This window comes from Dermacentor albipictus, chromosome 1 (genome assembly GCF_038994185.2).
Source record: "Dermacentor albipictus isolate Rhodes 1998 colony chromosome 1, USDA_Dalb.pri_finalv2, whole genome shotgun sequence".
Classification (NCBI taxonomy): domain Eukaryota; kingdom Metazoa; phylum Arthropoda; class Arachnida; order Ixodida; family Ixodidae; genus Dermacentor; species Dermacentor albipictus.
In genome coordinates this window covers 475866467-475887715 of record NC_091821.1, presented here as the reverse complement: position 1 = coordinate 475887715, position 21249 = coordinate 475866467, and the positions used below count along the sequence as shown (strand labels likewise).

Below are 21249 nucleotides of genomic sequence, written 5' to 3'. Positions count from 1 at the left end.
CATTACTTAACGAGGGTCTCGAATCCGGCAACATTGATGCCTTCAGGTAGCATATGTGGGTTTAGTGACCAGTTGCCTTCACCCTAAAGGATCACGTTCTCGTGACGCCTCCGGCAAAAAAGACGTTCCACGTCCGCCGTCAAGGTCTGTGAGTGGTGGCGCTGGCTAACACTCCCAGGGTTCTACTAGGACACATACATACCCAAGAAAGTGGATGGGAAAACTGCGCCGCGGTAGCTCAATTGGTAGAGCATCGCACGCGAAATGCGAAGGTTGTGGGTTCAGTTCCCACCTGCGGCAAATTGTTTTTTCATCCACTTTAATTTTCATTAATCTATAGTTGCTTTAGTTCATTTATTAAGCACAAGTAATTTCCCCTATGTTGTCCTTCGTGTCAGTGTTTGTTGGCTTCTTATGATATGACTAATAAAAATCGGGCCCCTCGGTTAACCCCCTTTCTTCTCATTCATATATATATATATATATATATATATATATATATATATATATATACATACTGGGCCTGACTGACGGGTTCTTTCAGGTCATGACAATTGTTTGCTTCCAACGCAGGCGTGGGATCAGTATAAAACACGGCGTCGTCCTTGCAAGCCATGTGAGGCCAAGCAGCGTTTCCGTGCGGCGATGTCGAAGATGAAGCTGAACCTCCTCGAAGCCTGGGGCCTCCATGAGGCAGCAAAAGGCTATCAGATCCGGAGATTTCCGAGAGCAGACCTGAGTATGTATTTCACCATTCATGTTGTGACGTTGTAGTTACGTGAAGAACAGAGTATAAAAAAAATTATGCAGACGCTTCACTGGGGTTGTATAAGTGTGTGTAAGCATTATGCCACTTGCTCATTTCCACGCAAGGCGGTGTCATTATCAGTCTTGTCAAATTCTTGCAACCAGTACAATAAAGCGTTAGCGGTTGTTATCAACCTTATGGGATTTAGTCCCACCATCATGAACCCTTATCGGTTGTTGTCAACCTTATCGGAGTCGATTCGACCTTTATAAACCTTTATCGCAATCGACGTGATCCTTATCAACCATTTATATGCGCTTATTAACCTTATCAAACATGATCCGGCACTTATTAACTGATTATCCGATTTGATCCGACCCTATCAACCCTTGTCGGTCCTAATTAACCTTTTCAGGATTACTGCGACCATTCTAAGCTCTCATCGCTCTTTAGCACCTTATCCATCCTGGTCGAACCATTATCAACCGTGATGAGACCCATGTAACCCCTGGTCACTCCTTATCGCTGCGTCTCTGTCTCTGTTGCGTGACGTGAAGCGTATGAGCCTTCAGATATTGGTGGCATTTCGATCGGTGAAGAAACGCCCCAAGGAAGGCGTATCCCGCGACAGCTGAAACGCATCGGGGATGTGGCGTGTGTGAAATAAAAATTTCGCTGAACCTCAATTTTGCTTTTCCCGTCACCGCTCATCGTGCTCACGCTACACTACGGGAGTCCCAACTATGCGTGATCTTTCCATAACGCTATCTCAACACAAAATCACCTGCTGCGAAGGTTCTTTTTTTACAAATGGAACTAGTGGCGTCACTCTTTGCTTCGTTCCCTACAACCGTAATCATTACCGGGAAGCACTTTCTCCCGAAAACGCATTTTACCTGGAAAAGGTGAGCTTTCCGGTCCTTTTTATATCTCCCGCACTGCCGGCGTCACCACTCCGCTGATGCACGGAGGCGAGCGCCATGAGGTGGCGCTGCAAGGAACCCAGTGGTGCACACGGCGCGTGCCTTCCGCTGTCATTGGTTGAATTGCCTGTGAACGGAAAAGGGAAAATTCCCGAGATCCCTGTCATAAACAGCTTCGCTGTAAAACTGAATCACGAAACTCTATATATTTACTGGGCGAACCTGTGCCCAGAAAAACGGGCTACACTCGAAGCACGACGACAGCGCCGCGAACCATCGGCGATCGTCGTAATCTAACCTACGAGTCAAGCTCGTCGGCTTTTACTCATGACTTGTCAAATGTTCCAGTGTAATAGCTGGTTCCCACGTGCCTTCCGGAAACTATTGCGCAGTTCGCGTCGCGCGTACTATCTGATTACACAGGGTTCGGCGTGAACGTACACAACGGATAGAACCAACGGCAACATTCGACTAAGTTCCAAATCATGCAGGCGTGTCTTGCGCTGAGCGATGACTTCAAGTAAGCAGGTGAGATTAAGTCCCTGGAAGAATCATAAATAAGCACACATGTCAATATCTCATGGAAAACTGACCGAAGAAACGATGTGAAAAGCTCCTTTTCTCTGAGCCATGTTGAAGTAGCTTAATGTGGCATGTTGTAGGACAGGTTGTTGGGGGCGGGAGGGGAGGGGAGGTCTGTATTTAAAAAAAAAAATTAAGGCAACTAGGGAGACATGCGAAGTACATACAGAATACGTTCAGATATGTACACAGATCCAAGCAACCCATGCATCAAACAGCGAAGCTTGTACGATACTTTCAGCACGGTGTCGACCAACCGGGAAAACCGGGAATTCTCAGGGATGTTGAGTAGTCTGAAGAAACTCAGGGAAAACTCGGGGAATTTGTGCTTCCATCAGGGAAAATTAGCTGTAATTTTATTGAAAGCGTTGAAAGTCGAGGTGTAATGCTGGCTCGAGTAACAGACAGGAATCGGAATGAATCGTCTTTGACGCCCTGTCGTCGGCTGGAGGAGTTGCCAGTGTACAGTCAACGACCGGCTTTCCGGATTCCCGGTAATTTAGACGGCTTCGCGGCACCACTGCGTACCCCATAGAGTCAATGTATCAGAACGTCTGAAATTTCGGATGTAAGAACTCTTCGTCGTCCGATTTTCTGGAGGTTTTTCCGTGACCGCAGGTCCGAAACGGCATGAATCAAAGCCACCACCGCTGCAATTTTGATTACCTTGCCGCCTCGAAACGGCGCTCTCGCACGCAGATCCGCTGGCAGCCGTAGCCACCACGGCGGCAACGCTAGGCCTAGCTGCTTCGACGTTCGCTTTGAAGCTTCTTGCCGTTGGATGCCGTCTTTTTTATTGAAAGGATTCGCTGCTGTCAGCAATGGTACGGACTGCGCCTTGGTGATCCTCGCGATTGGCTTAGAAGCTTGGAAAGCACGGTGCGTTGCATAATGCCGGTCCCCGAAGGTGAGCTTCGCCTCCGTAAACAAATGTTACTTGGTGAAGCATATGCAAAGTATTGCAGTGAAGCATAACAAGCCTCGAAAGGGGCTATTGCCATGGGACACAGTATGTATTCCTTAATTATACACGCGTGCACCCGGTATTTCCTGTCGCAGTAGGAGCACCGATATGCCTGATACGTGTACCGGCAGGCCTTCAGAGCGTTTCCGAATGTGTCTGTGGCGGTTTGAGCCCTTAATGGTAATAAATGACATGCATTTATTTTTTCCAACTGGCGGATTTTCTGGCGCTTTCGCGGCCCCTAGGGAGTTCGAAAAATTGGACATGGACTGTGCAGCTGACCAAAAAGATGCTTCAAATGGTTTGTGCGGCGAACGAGTGGCGGATGGAGGACAAGAACACAAAGGACCTACGCATTGAGGAATGAACGGGAAAGGAAGCGTGCTGCCGCCGATTTGAAGGAGCTTGAGCTCAAAAAACAGTGTTGCCTGATGCCGAGATGCAGGTGTCCCTCACTCAAACCAAAATAAACTCTTCAAAGCAGTGAAACAAAACACTGAGGTGTAGTGCGCGGGCTGAGAGTATGTCAGGACAATTGAGGTTTACTTACGAGCTGTTGAGAGAGAATCTCAATTGTGACAAAGTTTGGGTCTCGTACCAATGAGATTGCTATCAGTTGATAGAAATAGCTCATATTCGAAAATATTTGCTTCTGTATGCATCTCCTTTTTATTCGTATTTGTGAATGTCCGATTCCATGTGCAATTTTTTTTCGAAGACATTTTATATGCTGTGCCTTTTATGAACCCCTCCCTTCTATTCTCTTTTTGAATAACATAAACAATATTCCTTAGTATTCAAATTGGACTAAGTCGTTTTTCTTTAAATTTGTCGTATTCTTACTAGAGAGTGAAAGCATCGGGCGATAGGGTTTCAGCCCGTGTGACATAAAACACAGTTCTACATCACTCAGGGAATTTTTCAAAGGCACTCAGGGACAACCTGGAAAACTCAGGGAATCTGTATATGTCAACTTGGTAGACACCCTGTAAATATATACATGAGTGTCTTAGCATATAAGTGCTTCAGGAGCAGGTCAGAAAATAATATCTTACAGTGGGATCTCACATTTGTACGGCACAGATACAAGCCTGCTGGACTAATCAATAAAACGTCTCAAAGCAATATGCTGAGTCCTGAGGCGTTTCCTGCTTCAGTGGGTGCGACTTAGGAGAATTCGTACAAGACTACGAAGCTGACGTGTGGAATTGCAGCTGGAGGTATAAGAGGTGTCTTTAGTCCTGGTATACACGTGCTGATGAATTGGTCTGTTCTTGTGGTGCGACCTGTGCCGAACATTTCTTGTGTACTCTATTGCAGACCACCTCCTGAAAGAAAGACAGGCCACAAGCCGCTCGCGACCCGCGTGTGTCCGCCGCGACTCCTTCAGTGACTCGGACGGCTTTAGTACAGAAGGGTCCTCCTCCGACCTGGCGAAGGACGAGTCACCACTGCAGGATGTGTGTATTGTGTTTTACATTGGTGATTCTAGTCATTATGTATTATTATAATGGAAGAAGTAAGGCGGGGGGCATTAGTATATGCACAGTTTGTCCAATTAATGCACTCGCGTCAAGGGGTTGGCAGTGCATTAATTGTCCGAAGTAGCACCTATGTAACCAGGAACCTGCTCGAGTCAGCTTGTTCCTTTGAGCAGCGGTATATGTTTGCACAGCAGGACAGTGTGTGAGCATTTTGGTCGTAATGAGATGGGATGTGCGCAGTAAACATCAGCACCGGTTTGTTGTGAATTTTTAGGCTATGTGATGATTCATATGAAACAAGGTTTTCATGGAGAAGGTGGTAGGTGAAAGGAATTCTTTTGGTCTGGCATAGGTGTCATTGCTGCAATTCTTAGGCACACATTTACCCTGTTATCGAGTGTGCTGAGGTATATATTGAAACCTAAATGAAAGCCATGTAATATAGCGCGATAGCTTAATTTCAGAATTTGTTTTATCGGTTACCTCTCAAAAAGTGATGGATGTGGCCAGCATTAGGACTTCGAACTAGGTCATTCTATGACAAGGCTGTGCCGAATGCATTTGGCCTATAATGGAGGGCTAATGGCGGATTTGGAATAACAGCAGATTGGAATGTTCTTATGTTATCTCGCCCTGCTTTGCGTTTATAGTTCAGTAATGATACAGGGCGAACGATTGTGTACGCGATTTAACTTTTATTTATGTATTGCCAAGTGTGTGTAATGTGGTGGTGCCTACTATCTGCATTGCTTTTATTTGTCCTTATCCCATTTCTTTGTTCCTTGTTTGTTTGTTCCGTCATAGAAAAGTCTCTTGATTGATGATTGGAAGCATTATTTATATGTAATGTTCTTTGCGAACGGTTGATTGCGCTACTCACTGCCACCATGTAACACGGGGGCTAAGGGCACCTCAAGCTGCCTCATTGCAGCTTTTATCTTAGCCCTCGTCATTGTATTTTAGCAATGGAAACAAATAAAGGAAAGAAAGAAAGATTCTTCGGAGCTAATTAGCTGAAGACACATGATGCAAATAAACCAAGCAAAGTGTCCCTTCAAATGGACACCAAAGAGAAACTGCAAGTCATTTTAGACGCTATTGAAATTGTGTCAGTTAATTTCCCAGCCATGATTGATTTATTAATTACAAAAGAAAAATAATTCGATCAGAGTTCTATTTTTCTGTTTAAATTTTCTCCAAAACCCCACTGCCGGTACGTCAATTTGTCATCACGTACTTCAATGTAATTTTTTTATTTCTCTTTCTGTGGCTCAGTAAATGTGCCCAAAACGTGCTAAGCTGCAGTCATAAACACTTCTAGAATACAGTGTGGTCCATTTTTATGAATGAAAGGTTGCCTGGGCTCGAGTAGGCGCCTTCGAAATGTATGACCTCAAATCGAGTTGGATGGCAGCTTCAAGGTGCCATTGCAGTCGCCGTCCATCTTTCCCATTTGGGTCTTTCCCAGTTTAACTATGTACATAACTGCACAACTTACTCATTATTTAGAAGCTGCCAACCTGGACACCCAACTAATAACGATAAAGCGACCACTATATATATCGGTCAATTTTGAAATTTTGCTGCAGTTAAAGCAAACGCTCTGTGCATGCTGACCTCGTTACTTTTCTCAGTCAATGCACTTTTGTTCCATTTAAGCAAACAATAAAATATGCCCTTCAAAGTAGTGTCAGTAAGTGCAGCTTTGTTGTGTCAAATCAAACGCTAAATACGGCATAGAACTTGCACATGCAGGGCGTCCCAACTATCATGCACCAAGATTGAAAAATATGCAATTGCTATGTTGCTGGGCGGAACAAAAGTGATGTTTGCCGTCGCTTGGAGATACTCAGATTATTTTTGCATGACACCTAATTGCATAATTAGTCAAAATATGCGAATGTCACATAACTGGGCAGAACAACATGTTTGCCGTCGCTTGGACATATTCAGATTATTTTTGCATTTCACCTGATTACACAATTAGTTTTAATTCATCAACTTCTTAAATATAATAATTAGGTGAAAGGTAGCCAGAAAATTGTAGAGCAATCAATCAAGCAATGTAGAGCAAGCAAGCCCGCGAATACACGCAAAGTGCCTGGAGGGGCACTCCCACGGCAATTTTACGTGTATTCGCGGGTTTTCACGCTCGGAAAATACTATTAGGTAGCACATATTGAGCAACAGAAAGATGTATCGTGTGTTTTTCATGTTGTTTAGCAATTTTGTCATTGACACTGGTAATCAAATGTTTGAGAAGTTGATTGATTAATCAGACTAATTGTGTAGTTAGGCAGCATATGAAGCATACTCTGAGTATTTCCAAGCGGCGATAAACAACATTACCTTGGCTCTGTGCAGCTATGTGACATTTGCATATCTTGAAATCTTAGTGCTTGAGGACTGGGACACGCTCTATAATCTGTCTCATAGATGAGTTCAATGCACACAGACATCTGAGTAGCACATAATGTTCAACGGCTTCTTTAAATTTCACAATGTTTATCCTACCCGCATTCTCGGGCCACAGCATATGAGCCCATTCCTGGTCAATCCCCTGAATGGATATTCAAGGGATAAGCAGAGCGAAAAAATAACGAAGGACGATAGAGACCGAGTGAAAAGAGCGCGTAGCATTGTTGAGTATTGCTTTACTAATGCTCTAACAAAATCTTGTTAACATATGCTCCAAGAAATCCTCGCACTTCAACATGGACGGCTGTCCGACGCGGGATACCCGGAACCCTTTGTGGTCTCTGACCCAGGGGCTGTTGCAAGAAATGAAAACAGTTCGGCAATCTGAGAAGAAAGATCCGGCAGGTTCGACTGCGCGCAAGAAAATAGCCGTTATTCCGTATATCCACTAGGCTTCCCACAACCAGAAGATTCGAAAACGCGTAGGCGTTGATGTTGTGTTTTCGGTTCCGTTAAGACTTTCAGTCCTTTGCAAGAAAACAAACGTGTGCAATAGCAAAGAGAAAAAGATGATCCATGATTCAGCAACGAAAACGTTTTGTCTCTTGCAACCAGGGTGTTGTTTATTGCGCGCCGTTGTCGTGCGGACGCGAATACATTGGACAGACTGACAGATGCATAAACACCACACTAAAAGAGCACAGCAAGAATATAATTGACGGTAATCAGGGTAAGCTTAGCTTACACTACCGTAAACGTGATGGTAACTCTAGGCGGCGTCGTACCAAGCCAAGCGTGCGTGAATTAAAGAAAAAGCAGGATCGCTTCTCGACGCAAGCGTCAGTGCGTCGGAGAGATTATCGAGGGGGTCGAAATTGCTCGTGCAGGAGAGGCGTGTTAAGCATGCCATCACTTAGGTTGGCCAAGGAAGAGTTAAGGTTTTTAGATGGTTGGTGATTAGGAGCATGTGCCACTCAGGCTGATTGTCCTTTTTCTTTTCCTTTTCCCCTTTCTTTCTCTTTCCTGCTGACACTTCATAGGTGTACATATGCCTAGCATCGTCAGTAGAATAAACAGTTGGAAGTCAGCGCTCTTTCAACTTCGGTTTCTATCGTGGTCCGTTCCTTATTTTTTCACGCTGGTATCTAAGTAGCAATGAACGAACTTGCCCAGAAAGCAACCATTCTGGTATATTAAATATGTTTCGTTCTTGTTCCTGCAAGTGAAAGCAGTGTTATTACGAAAGTACTGCGTATGTATGGGTATGTAATCATGAATTTTCTCCTTGAAGTGATTTATTTATTTGGATGACAAAGTATAATCCTGATGGTATAGAAGCAAGGCTACGTGAATGCATTTCATAGACTTTTGACTGCATACATTTTCTGTGAGGTTTTCTTATACTGCTCACTGTTTAAGGAGTATGCCTTCTTGTGCGTGATTCATCACTGCGAGGAATTTTTTCTAGCTGAGCATATAAGTGCACCTCAGTGTGCATTCATACCACCTCGAGGCCGTTGGCTGTAGACAGCTTGCTTTCAGCGTGTGCTTTCAGCTGGGCAGATTAACGCTACTACTTCATTTTTTACTGCATAAGATTGCTGAAGTTCCTCCGCGGCATCACCTCTGTCGTGGCAGTGCTAAAGAGTGAAGGCGTCTCAGAGAAATACGATTTCCATCGGCTGGCTGCATGGCGTTCTGAAGAAAGCGTGATTGGCATCCTGTCTACACATTAGGAAGCGAAAAATTAATTATAGGAAGTGCTCTTGATAGTTTCTTTCCGAGCAGTAGGTTTTGATGCTGTCCGTCTCGCGGTTTTGAGATAATGACTTTTGGCATATGCCAGAAATACACTCTGACTATTCCGTTCACATGCTCTAGACATGGGAAATTTAGGGCACCAATGAAGTGTCTAATTCAGTTCTTAAAGGGCCCCTCACTAGGTCTGGCAATCTTGAGCTGACAAGGTCATATCATACAATGCTCGCTAACGATCGTGTTTGCAAAGAATTATATCGCTATGCACTGCAGGAAGGTCTGAAATTTAATCCGAACGCAGTTTTCTCTTTCCCTCGCGACTATCGCGCTCCAAGCCGGACGGTGACGTACTCGCGTCCTTGTGCCTACGTACTCGTGTCCCTAGTGTGACGTCGCTCGCGGTGACACGTACTTTCGAGAATTGTTCAAGGCAACATTTGTCATTTGTGTGATGTGTTGTTTGAATTGACGAATTGAAGTTTAGGGAAATAATAAAACACGCAAACGGAATGTCTGCGTCTTTTTTGTTTTACTTCGCATCGAAGGATGAGAGATGTACTTCCGCTTCGTCTGCTTGTTCTCATGGGCGTGCAGTCACATGCACAGGTACCGAAACTATGCCATTTTCCACCGTGTTTCAGCGCATGCTGTGCGAACCGCTTGTTCTGCCTCGGTATTCGTGTAGCGCTGAATTATACCGCTATTCATGTGTGCTTGTGCACAGGGCGCAAAATCGTGCCCTGCGCGAAACGACACAATCGCAACAGCTCGCGCGCAACGCCGTCAGCGGAAATGCGCAGTGTCGGAAAAAAAAAGCAAGGAGAAAAAAGATGAACACGAGGCCTGTGACATAGGCGTCACGCGATCCTCGAGGTCCGGTATGGAAGAACGCAGGGCAGGAATTTTGCTTGCGGTGGTTAGACTATAGACGGGGCGAGTGGAAGGACTGTCTTGGCAGTGGAGCTCGCCTCCTGAAATCATGGGTTCGCGGCACTGAAATATTATGATCTCAGCTAATGAGCCGATTTGAAAACTCTTTTGAGGCAGAACGCTCCCTAGAGGACATGTAACAACTTCCAGTGTGTAAACAAAATTTGCTGTGGGGCCTGGTGAGGGGCCCTTTAATCTAGAAACTGCACAGAGATTCCCAACTTAGTTTTCAACTTTGAGAGCTTCGTCGCTTAAATATTTCTTACTTTTATAGTTTGTAATGTTATAAGGTGCTTATGAAGTTTATTGTTTTTCAGGAACAGAGCACGAGCTGTCACGCTGCCCAACCGGAAAGCGGCACCCTTGCGTTAATGGCAGTGTCAGAAAAATTGCCAGTCTCCCTACAAGGGGACACATCAGCAGAAGAAAGTGAGGATGCCCATGAGGAGGTGGCAGCTGTATATTATGGCGAAGATTTAGCTATGGACGACACCGGTGGACATGACCCTGTGAACGTTGCCCAGGATTGCAGCTACAAGGAGGAGGTCATCAACTGCAGGTGCCAAGTGGGGAAACCACAGGCTCCTCGGTGCTTATCGTGCATTGTAGGGGAATACAATGATCCACCGGTGATCCCAGTCTTCAGGTTCGACGTCACTGTACCAGCCGACAGTGCCTTGATTATTTAGCCGCGAACATTTGATTGTGCTCGAACGTATGGTGCAGAGCTGTTCATGATGAATATGTGGTCCAGCAGTGATGAAGACAACTAAGGGAATGGTCACACAGCGCTGAAAACCTGATGATCAGTGCAGTCTCTGGTTACTGTCTTTTCTCTGACCTTTTCTGTAGAGCTGCTCATTTGCACACTACCACTAATTCCTTGATTTGAACCACTCAATGACTTCCTGGCCGAATACGTAATATGTGCCTGGATTGCTTACCATATTAAAGGTGCACAGAGCCCAGGGAAGTCATTGTGGCAGGGGAACACAACTGGGTTAGGAAAACATCATCTGATCTATCCAAATTATTTAAGCCCGAAGCTTATCATTCCATTGTCATAATGAGTGACCTTTGAATCACTTTAATATGGTGCTGCCTTCTAAAGTACAAATCTCGCATTGTGCTTCCACTATATTCAGAGCTACATTTTCATATGAACATTTCACTCAACTGGGATGCTCTCAGATTGGTCAGGTTGCCATTTCTATTTTAGTATTTCTACCTGATGTTTTCTGTGATATAAAAAAGGACAGTAACATTTGTCCTTTGGGCTGTCCTTTATTTCGTATTTGTGTATTAATACTGCTCAACAGGAATTCATTGCCATATACCTCCTGTTCATGAGTCTATGCTGTTTATTGTTTTATTGAAATGTTGCATACAAGAAGCTTGTCACTTCCTATTTCATCTCTTCTAGCCTTGTTTTGGTCAAAAAATTGTTTATCATATGAAGCCTAATTGGTCAACTTGTTCTGGTTTTACAACATGATTGTAGCTTTTATACAAACCTAATATACTGTGACCGTGAACATTCTTGGTCAGACGCTTTATTTTGCAGTGCATAGTCAAGATAAACCTTGCCACTTTGTACATAGTGTGAGTCATGTGTAAAATACCATAAAACGCTTTCCTCGTTGCTTTGCAGGATCAATACAAGAAAAGGAAGAAAATTTTTGACCATGTGAGGCTATAAGATTTTCTCAGAATTTTATATTGTTCGTATTTTGTAAGTTGCTTTAGCGAGAGGAACTTCCGGCAATGAGCACATGTATATTTACTCCAGAAAATTACTATTGGTCCAGCAGTGTGCCTTTAAGAATCTAGGGAACAGATTAACCCTCTCATCAGTCTAGAGATATGTGACGTCACGGGTGAATGCTTCATTTCTGTATTCACGCGATCTTGTTATGCCCTGCCCCTAAAGCAATACGTATATTAACGGACGTGATACTGTGCTTTTTTCACTTGAACGTAGGACTAATAGAAGATTCCGTCCATTGGCATGGTGTAGTGTACATAGTCAATGTTAATACTTATGCGCAGGTCCTCTAGCTCATCTGCAAAAGCTCAGCAGCACAAATTCAGTTTGCGCTACTCTATCCTTGACTTGTGTTTCACTTGTTACATCCACCCTGGCCTAACATGTAGCACTGTTTCTACACTTTTCTACAAGTGTTTCTACAATTTTAAGTTCACAAAGACAATGCAGTAGAGACAGATTGTCCATGCCATTTGGCATGAAAAACTTGCTGCAATTACCATGAGACCATTACCTAAAATTTTATATATTTAAGTTATTGCTACAGTTTCATGTGGCAACATGCGGTTTTGCCGCATTGAAAGCAGACAGTACTCAAGACTTGTCCAACTTACCAGGTATCTTGTTAATGGTGCCAATATCGATTTATCTGTCTGCAAATTTAATTCAGAATATTTTGGTGCTTCACTTTCTTTCCTAGAGCCTTAATGCTTATTGCAAGATAAAAGTGTGTGATCTGAAAGGTTAGCGTTTTCCATAGCACATTTCGGAGCAGACATCGCGAAACTCGAAGTAGTCATATTCTTACTTGAGCACATGCCCCGATTGTATACCAGCCTCAATTTGATTATTGTACCATATGCTCTAAATAGAATGTATAAAGAATGTTTTTGAAGTCGATTTGAAGACTTCCAGAAGAAGAATGTCATCACAATTTCTGATGTCCTCTGGCTTAAATAATGTGTTATTAAACTAAATCTCTACTGCTTTGCTTGTAAGAATTGATCTCTTTGTACAAACACCTCTGTATCAAAGTATTTGTGTTTTCCCACAGTGTTTTTCATTTCCACATGTGTTTACAGATCACTATATGACATAAACCACTTCATTATAGTTTGTTGTGCTAAAAAGTGCGATTACTAAGCCAGAAGCAGGTGATGATGTGACACGTTTCACAAACAATGTACAGCGTTGCACCACAGCTGCAGCTATGTGCTTTCAGGTACACATGAGCTCAAAATATGCACTATTCAGCAGATAGCTAAACGCTTCACAAATTTTTTGTGTGCCTATTGAAAATCACTTGTGGCTTGAAAGCTTGCATCATTTGGACTCTTTGCACTAAGTGTGCTGATTATTGAATGCACAGATCTGGGCGTGGCAGTAATTGTAATCAGTGGCTACGTATTGAATATGTTGCAGCATGCATTATTGTGATGTTTGTTGTTTGTTTGAAGAATTATTAGCCCTGCAGGCAGTGCTACTTTGATTTGTGATTTTCTTGCTGACAGTCAAATTATTCAATTTTCTTGATATTAGGCAGGCAGGTTATTTCAATTGGTGCTTTTTATGAGAGAAGTTCATTTTAGTGTTTACCGCTGAAGATTTACTGGCAGTTATAATTGTTACGGGATTCTGAGTGTTGTGATTACATGCGCATGTGCTTATAAATGTAAGCAACTCCCCTTTCTTATTGCCGTGCATACTGTGCGAGGACTTGTTATGCCATTGCGATACTTTTAACATGTCTTTTATCGTTAAACGTGATTGTTCAACTACCTCTCATATTCATTTCTCGTGCATTGTAATGAGTGCAGCCACATTCAAGCAAGTGGACGTTTGAGTTCAATGCAAGTGATATTTAAATAAAGTTAATTATCAGCTGCTGTATTTTTGTTTTGTATTTGGTTAAATACAATGAAGAGATTGTGGGTGCAAAAGAATAAAATGCTATCGAGGGAAGCGGAAGATTGGATGGACCAAATTGATTATGAAAACTGCAAGCATGTGATAAAGCTATATTAACACACGAGTATGTTAAACGGCAATTTCAAATTTTATTACAGTTACATTGTACATTTCAGCAAGTACAAAATGAGTTGCTTGCAGACGGAAAACTAAACCTTTTATTTGAACAAGGAGTAACTGGGTTACTAAGTCATACCAGTGCTTCGCTGACAAAATTTTCTGGACAATTCTGACTATAGAAGGGGGATAAAAAAAAAAACGTCACACGCAGCAACACACATTAACCCACGTCATGTCCACACGTACTATATCCTTTAGTTTCTTTTTAGTGTCGCCGCAATGCTCAATAAAAAGACTTTACGTCGCACTCCCAAATGGTTGTCCCTAATGTCCGTGCACAGTTTCAAAAACAAAATAGGACATCCACCAGGCGCATGGGGGGACATCCCACACGCAGTCCCCAAGGGCATGGACCCATTTTGGCTTACAAACTAGTGCCTTGCAAAAAGATTTCTCTTTAACTTCATACGATAATTATGTTTCCTTGCCTATTGTAATTACAGTTTGAAATCATCTGAGCGGCTCGTGCGTAAGTCACTTTGCAAATATTCTGAAGGAATTTACTTTGGAATTTAGTTCAGTAAGCCACTTATGCTTGGCGGAAGGCCTGGACAAATGAGCAAAGTACTGCACATCCGCATGCGTTTATGAATAACGCGCGCACGCAATGCATCTGTTGAAGCGTGGGCGCTCTGCCCATTGGCGCAGCATACGTGATGGACAGTATAAAGCAAGCACCGCAAAAGCCCAGGACGCCCTTAATATGTACGCAGAATGTCCCCATGATGTCTCTCGCGAACATCCAAAGGTCCGCAGGACGCATTCGACACATACCTTGACTATCTATGTCCTGGCAGGGAATATCCGGGGCGTGATGGCGATGTTTATTGGTATCCCCTTTGAAACGGGGCTGGAGGTAATAGTCACCTATCCTGCGTGATATAATCAGGTTTTACATTAATCGCTATTAAGCCTAATCGTCTGATTTTGATCTTTCGTATTTAGAACCTATATCCCCTGTTGAACCATTACCTACGCTTGCAATGACTCCTGTACTATCAATCACTTCCTTGCATTTTACCGACCAATAATCGAATGATCTTTCGGTTATCTCTACTTTTCACCAGTTCCTGCTTCCATCTTTGAATGCCTACACTTCTGTAAGCTGACTACTCTCGACTGGTTTAGCTGGGTGAATGCCTTGGCACTCAATTACGATGTGTCGAGTCGTTTCCAGGATTCTTTTGCAGCACACGCATCTCATCCTGTGCAGCATATTTGCTCCGGTATCTTTTTGTCCTCAGTCCGACAGATCGAGCCTTCAAAAGAAAGACTGGGTTGTCATGCAGATTTTCTCATCATTTATTTCTCGCCGTTCTTGTGAATCTCGATAGTCTTTTTTTATTCACATCCTTTGAATCCAATTTACCGTTTGTTTCCCTTACTCTATAACTGCTGGTCTATTTACACTCAGTTACTCTACTTAACTGCGAACTTTCTTGAACTCTTCCTTCATTCTGTCTCCACGCTTTTAATGTACAGATATTTGTGCACTTCAGCCGGCCATTTTCGTACAAGTTCTTTAAACTCTCTTCGAAAATAATCCTACTGTGTGCGTCTCTGGCTTCAAAAGAAGCCCAACCCATGGCACCTTGTACTGCCTCGTTTCTCGTATTACTGTGGGCCCCTAGAGCCAGTCAGCCCGCCGCTCCCTGGTTAATGTCCAACCTCGACAACATTTCCTATTTGTAGCGCAGAATTGCATTTTCGAACGTTAGCGCTGGCACCATTACACTTTGCCAAATTTTACCCGCCGTGGGTGCTCAGTGGCTATGGTGTTGGGCTGCTCAGCACGAGGTCGCGGGATCGAATCCCGTCCATCCATGGGGGCGAAATGCGAAAACACCCGTGTACTTAGATTTCATCATCATCAGCCTGGTTACGCCCACTGCAGGGCAAAGGCCTCCCATATTTCTCCAACAACCCCGGTCATGTGCTAATTGGGGCCACGCCGTCCCTGCAAATTTCTTAATATCATCCGCCCACCTAACTTTCTGCCGCCCCCTGCTATGCTTCCCTTCCTTTGGAATCCAGTCCGTAACCCTTAATGACCATCGGTTGTCTTCCCTCCTCATTACATGTCCTGCCCATGCCCATTTCTTTTTCTTGATTTCAACTAAGATGTCATTAACTCGCGTTTGTTCCCTGACCCAATCTGCTCTTTTCTTATCCCTTAACGTTACACCTATCATTCTTCTTTCCATAGCTCGTTGTGTCGTCCTCAATTTGAGTAGAACTCTTTTCGTTAGCCTCCAGGTTTCTGCGCCGTAGGTGAGTACTGGTAAGACACAGCTATTATATACTTTTCTCTTGAGGGATAATGGTAACCTGCTGTTCATGATCTGAGAATGCCTGCCAAACGCACCCCAGCCCATTCTTATTCCCCTGATTATTTCCGTCTCATGATCCGGATCCGCCGTCACTACCTGCCCCAAGTAGGTGTATTCCCTTACGACTTCCAGTACCTCGCTGCCTATTGTAAATTGCTGTTCTCTTCCGAGACTGTTAAACATTACTTTTGTTTTCTGCAGATTAATTTTTAGACCCACTCTTCTGCTCTGCCTCTCTAGGTCAGTGAGCATGCATTGCAATTGGTCCCCTGAGTTACTAAGCAAGGCAATATCATCAGCGAATCGCAAGTTACTAAGGTACTCTCCATTAACTTTTATCCCGAATTCTTCCCAATCCAGGTCTCTGAATACCTCCTGTAAACATGCTGTGAATAGCATTGGAGAGATCGTATCTCCCTGCCTGACGCCTTTCTTTATTGGGATTTTGTTGCTTTCTTTGTGGAGGACTACGGTGGCTGTGGAGCCGCTATAGATATTTTTCAGTATTTTTACATATGGCTCGTCTACACCCTGATTCCGTAATGCCTCCATGACTGCTGAGGTTTCGACAGAATCAAACGCTTTCTCGTAATCAATGAAAGCTATATATAAGGGTTGGTTATATTCCGCAGATTTCTCTATCACCTGATTGATAGTGTTAATATGATCTATTGTTGAGTAGCCTTTACGGAATCCTGCCTGGTCCTTTGCTTGACAGAAGTCTAAGGTGTTCCTGATTCTATTTGCGATTACCTTAGTAAATAGTTTGTAGGCAACGGACAGTAAGCTGATCGGTCTAAAATTTTTCAAGTCTTTGGCGTCTCCTTTCTTATGAATTAGGATTATGTTAGCGTTCTTCCAAGATTCCGGTACGCTCGAGGTCATGAGGCATTGCGTATACAGGGTGGCCAGTTTCTCTAGAACAATCTGTCCACCATCCTTCAACAAATCTGCTGTTACCTGATCCTCCCCAGCTGCCTTCCCCCTTTGCATATCTCCCAAGACTTTCTTTACTTCTTCCGGCGTTACGTTTGGGATTTCGAATTCCTCTAGACTATTTTCTCTTCCATTATCGTCGTGGGTGCCACTGGTACTGTATAAATCTCTATAGAACTCCTCAGCCACTTGAACTATCTCATCCATATTAGTAATGATATTGCCGGCTTTGTCTCTTAACGCATACATCTGATTCTTGCCGATTCCTAGTTTCTTCTTCACTGTTTTTAGGCTTCCTCCGTTCCTGAGAGCATGTTCAATTCTATCCATATTATACTTCCTTATGTCAGCTGTCTTACGCTTGTTGATTAACTTCGAAAGTTCTGCCAGTTCTATTCTAGCTGTAGGGTTAGAGGATTTCATACATTGGCGTTTCTTGATCAGATCTTTCGTCTCCTGCGATAGTTTGCTGGTATCCTGCCTAATGGAGTTACACCGACTTCCATTGCACACTCCTTAATGATGCCCACAAGATTGCCGTTCATTGTTTCAACACTAAGGTCCTCTTCCTGAGTTAAAGCTGAATACCTGTTCTGTAGCTTGATCTGGAATTCTTCTATTTTCCCTCTTACCGCTAACTCATTAATCGGCTTCTTATGTACTAGTTTCTTCCGTTCCCTCCTCAGGTCTAGGCTAATTCGAGTTCTTACCATCCTGTGGTCACTGCAGCGCACTTTGCCGGGCACGTCCACATCTTGTATGATGCCAGGGTTAGCGCAGAGTATGAAGTCTATTTCATTTCTAGTCTCGCCGTTCGGGCTCCTCCACGTCCACTTTCGGCTATCCCGCTTGCGGAAGAAGGTATTCATGATCCTCATATTATTCTGTTCCGCAAACTCTACTAATAGCTCTCCCCTGCTATTCCTAGCGCCTATGCCATATTCCCCCACTGCCTTGTCTCCAGCCTGCTTCTTGCCTACCTTGGCATTAAAGTCGCCCATTAGTATAGTGTATTTAGTTTTCACTCTACCCATCGCCGATTCCACGTCTTCATAGAAGCGTTCGACTTCCTGGTCATCATGACTGGATGTAGGGGCGTAGACTTGTACAATCTTCATTTTGTACCTCTTATTAAGTTTCACAACAAGACCTGCCACCCTCTCGTTAATGCTATAGAATTCCAGCTATATTCTTAATAATCAGGAATCCGACTCCTAGTTCTCTCCGCTAAGCCCCTGTAGCACAGGACGTGCCCGCTTTTTAGCACTGTATATGCTTCTTTTGGCCTCCTAACTTCACTGAGCCCTATTATATCCCATTTAGTGCCCTCTAATTTTGGGGAACGTTAAAGATCCCCAGGTGGTCGAAATTTCCGGAGTCCTTCACTACGGCGTGCCTTATAATCAGAAAGTGGTTTGGCACGTAAAACCCCATAATATAATTTTTTTAACTTTGCCAAATTTCTCGCACCACCTCCTATTCTAGTCCCAAAGTGATGTCACATATTTGCTGCATTCCGCTTACCTTTCATTTTTAGGTGACCTTGTTAGAAGCTTGAGTAGTACTTTCCTTCGTTTGTGTGCACACCCAGGTATTTATATTGCTTTGCTGCGAGCATGATTACCTGTTGAATTGATACTTCGTCATCGTTTCTTCATTAAAGATCATAATTTCCTATTTCTCAGTGCTAAACTTGAGGCCTAGATTTCTCGCTGCATTTCCATATGTACTCACATGTCTAACTTCCTTGAATTGTCCGCTAGTAGCATTATGTCGTCCGCATACATCTGCCCAGCGACCTTCTTTTGCCCATTACGGCCAAATAGTGCAACAGAACTGCTCCATTTTGCACCAAACCATTGAGATGCGCCAAAGCACTACTTTAGATTAAGTTCGCCTAATTCAGCGGGATCTGTGTCTTCAGTGCCGACCACACCGCCATAATCGTGCGTTGGATAGCGTTGAGCCTTGGAATCCAAATCTAATGAATCCGTTTCAGCGTCGGCGTTTTTGGAATGGGTGTGGCGCATTCTGACTGCAACAATAAAATGAAATCCATTTTGCACTATACAGTGCATTACGAATGCTTAATATAAGTTTTACGCGTTTGCATACATTGCCGACCAGCTAAAGATTATTTTAAATTCTGTAGTCGAGAAGGGAAAACCGCTCTTTGGGCTGAATTAAGTTATCTGGTCTGTTCAGCGTGTAGCTCGTCAATATCATTAAAACATTTCGGCGCTCGCATTTGAGCCTTATTGGTAAATCGGCGTCAATTAATGTGGGGGAAGCCATGTGTGTGACGTTCCATATCCATTTCGAACGTGTGCCACTCCCGATTACCGGTATGATACTGCAGCTTGTCGACGAACGACCTGCATGCCTTCCTTGAAATCTGGCCCAAATGTCCAATGGCAACCGTAATCGGCTCTCAGCTACAGGACTCCACTTACCCTCATTTCTGAAACATCACGCCATACAAAATCAAGTTTTTGCCGCCGCAGAACGCAAGCCAAGGATGTAAAGTTTCAGTGTTAACCAACCTTGGCGGCAAAAATGGCGGTCATAAATGTTCGGCGAAACCGCAAGCGACCTAAATTGCATTTGCGACAACGATGTCCGCTACGCGACTTCCGCAGATGGTGCCCGGAAATTTTAATGAACCATCTTCCGGCGTCAAAATATTGCGGACACAATTTTACATTTTATTGTAGTATTTTATTTATATGCACTGCAACCCTAAGAGGGAGGAGAAATCGCAGGAGTGGGGTACAAAATCAAGGCTGCCACACACAGCAAAAGGGGGTACACAAATCAAAGGTACAAAGCAAAGCACTAGTATATGGAATATGTTAAGAAAAAAGTGATCTCAGTGCATACAAATGTACATATAAACATAGTGAATAATACATGGTTTTAGGGATCGCGGATATCCACCACTGATTGCCTGAACAAAATTATCAAATGTCAATTTTCGTATGTTAGGGGGAAGTAGGTTCCGCAATTCAATGGATAGGGAAAAAAACTATATTCGAATTTGTCAGTGCAGGCGTATAGAGGTGTTAAATTTAGAGGGTGAGAATTCCGTGTGTTAGACGCTTTAGCAAACCTGATGTAGTCCAAGGATGAGCAACGTTCAGAGTTTACAGTGGGGTAAAACAGTTTAAGGCTTTCTACATTACGCCGCTCTACCAGCGAAGAGAGGTTCTAGGAGGTTAGGAGAGGGGGAGAAGTCCCCGTATTAGCGCCGTCATATAAATCGGATAGCTTTCTTTTGGACGGATTCGAGTTTTTAAAAGTCGGATTTCAGGTATGAATTCCAAATTGCGCACCCGTAATCCAAGATGGGCCGCACTAGTGTTTTATAAGTGAGCAATTTTGTTTCTTTAAGGGCTGAGCGCAGAGAACGCTTTAGGTAACCTAGACATGCTAGAGCTTTAGAACAGGTTGCTTCGATATGTTTGGACCAGGATGAGAAGTCCTAGGTACTTATATTGAGAAGCATTTTCTAGAAGAATACCATTCAAGCAGTAAGGAAGACGCACTTGCGTAGTACGTGTCGAGAAGGACATCGAGACAGTTTTGCGAAAATCGATGTTCATCTGCCACTCGTTACACCAGGTACAAAAGTTGGAGAATGCATTGTTCTGAGTGGCGTGATTTGCGTGATTGGTCATCGTGTGATAGATGGCGCAGTCATCGGCGTAAAGACGGATTTCAGTTGGTAGCACGTACTTAGGTAGGTCATTTATATACAGGAAGAAGAGAAGCGGGCCTAAAACTGATCCCTGCGGAACACCAGAGGTAACGTAACGGCCAGCGTAGGCGATTTTGCAGAATCGAAACAAACGTATTGCGATCTACCTGACAGAAAACTAGAGATCCAAGTAACCAGGCTAGGATTATTTAAAATACTATTTAGTTTATGCAAATACCTGGAATGTACAACTGTATCAAAGGCTTTGAAAAGTCTACGAACATGGCCTCAATTTGAAGGCTTAGGACAAGTGCGCGGCAGATGTCATGAGGAAATTCGGATGTTTGCGTATTGGTGCTGTGGCCACCGAATTCCATGCTGGAAGGCTGTTAAAATATTGTTGGCCTCAAGAAGCTCAATATGTTTGTAGACGACATGTTCTAAGTTCACTGAAACTAGACGCTAAGGAAATCGGTCAGTAGTTGGATAAGTCTTGTCTACTCCCAGACTTGTGCAAAGGTACAACCTTCGCAACTTTCCAGGCTGATGGAATGACACTTGTTTGTAAGGATTTATTAAATATTACTGTAAGAAACCTGCTGGACCAGAGAGTATACCGTACGAGA

At 43.6% G+C, this 21249-nt stretch overlaps 1 protein-coding gene across 9 annotated transcripts in view; it reads left to right on the top strand.

Moving 5' to 3' along the window:
- The window catches only part of LOC139054842 (uncharacterized), a 138405-nt gene extending 124953 nt beyond the window's left edge, over window positions 1–13452 (top strand). For all 9 annotated transcript variants that reach the window (XM_070532497.1, XM_070532493.1, XM_070532495.1 and 6 more), the window contains 3 exons: window positions 574–739; window positions 4538–4677; window positions 10125–13452. In XM_070532497.1, coding sequence (XP_070388598.1) covers window positions 646–739; window positions 4538–4677; window positions 10125–10496 — 606 coding nt within the window. In that variant the 5' untranslated portion in view covers window positions 574–645 and the 3' untranslated portion in view covers window positions 10497–13452. The remainder of the gene's footprint in view (window positions 1–573; window positions 740–4537; window positions 4678–10124) is intronic.
- The last annotated feature ends 7797 nt before the right edge of the window (window positions 13453–21249 follow it).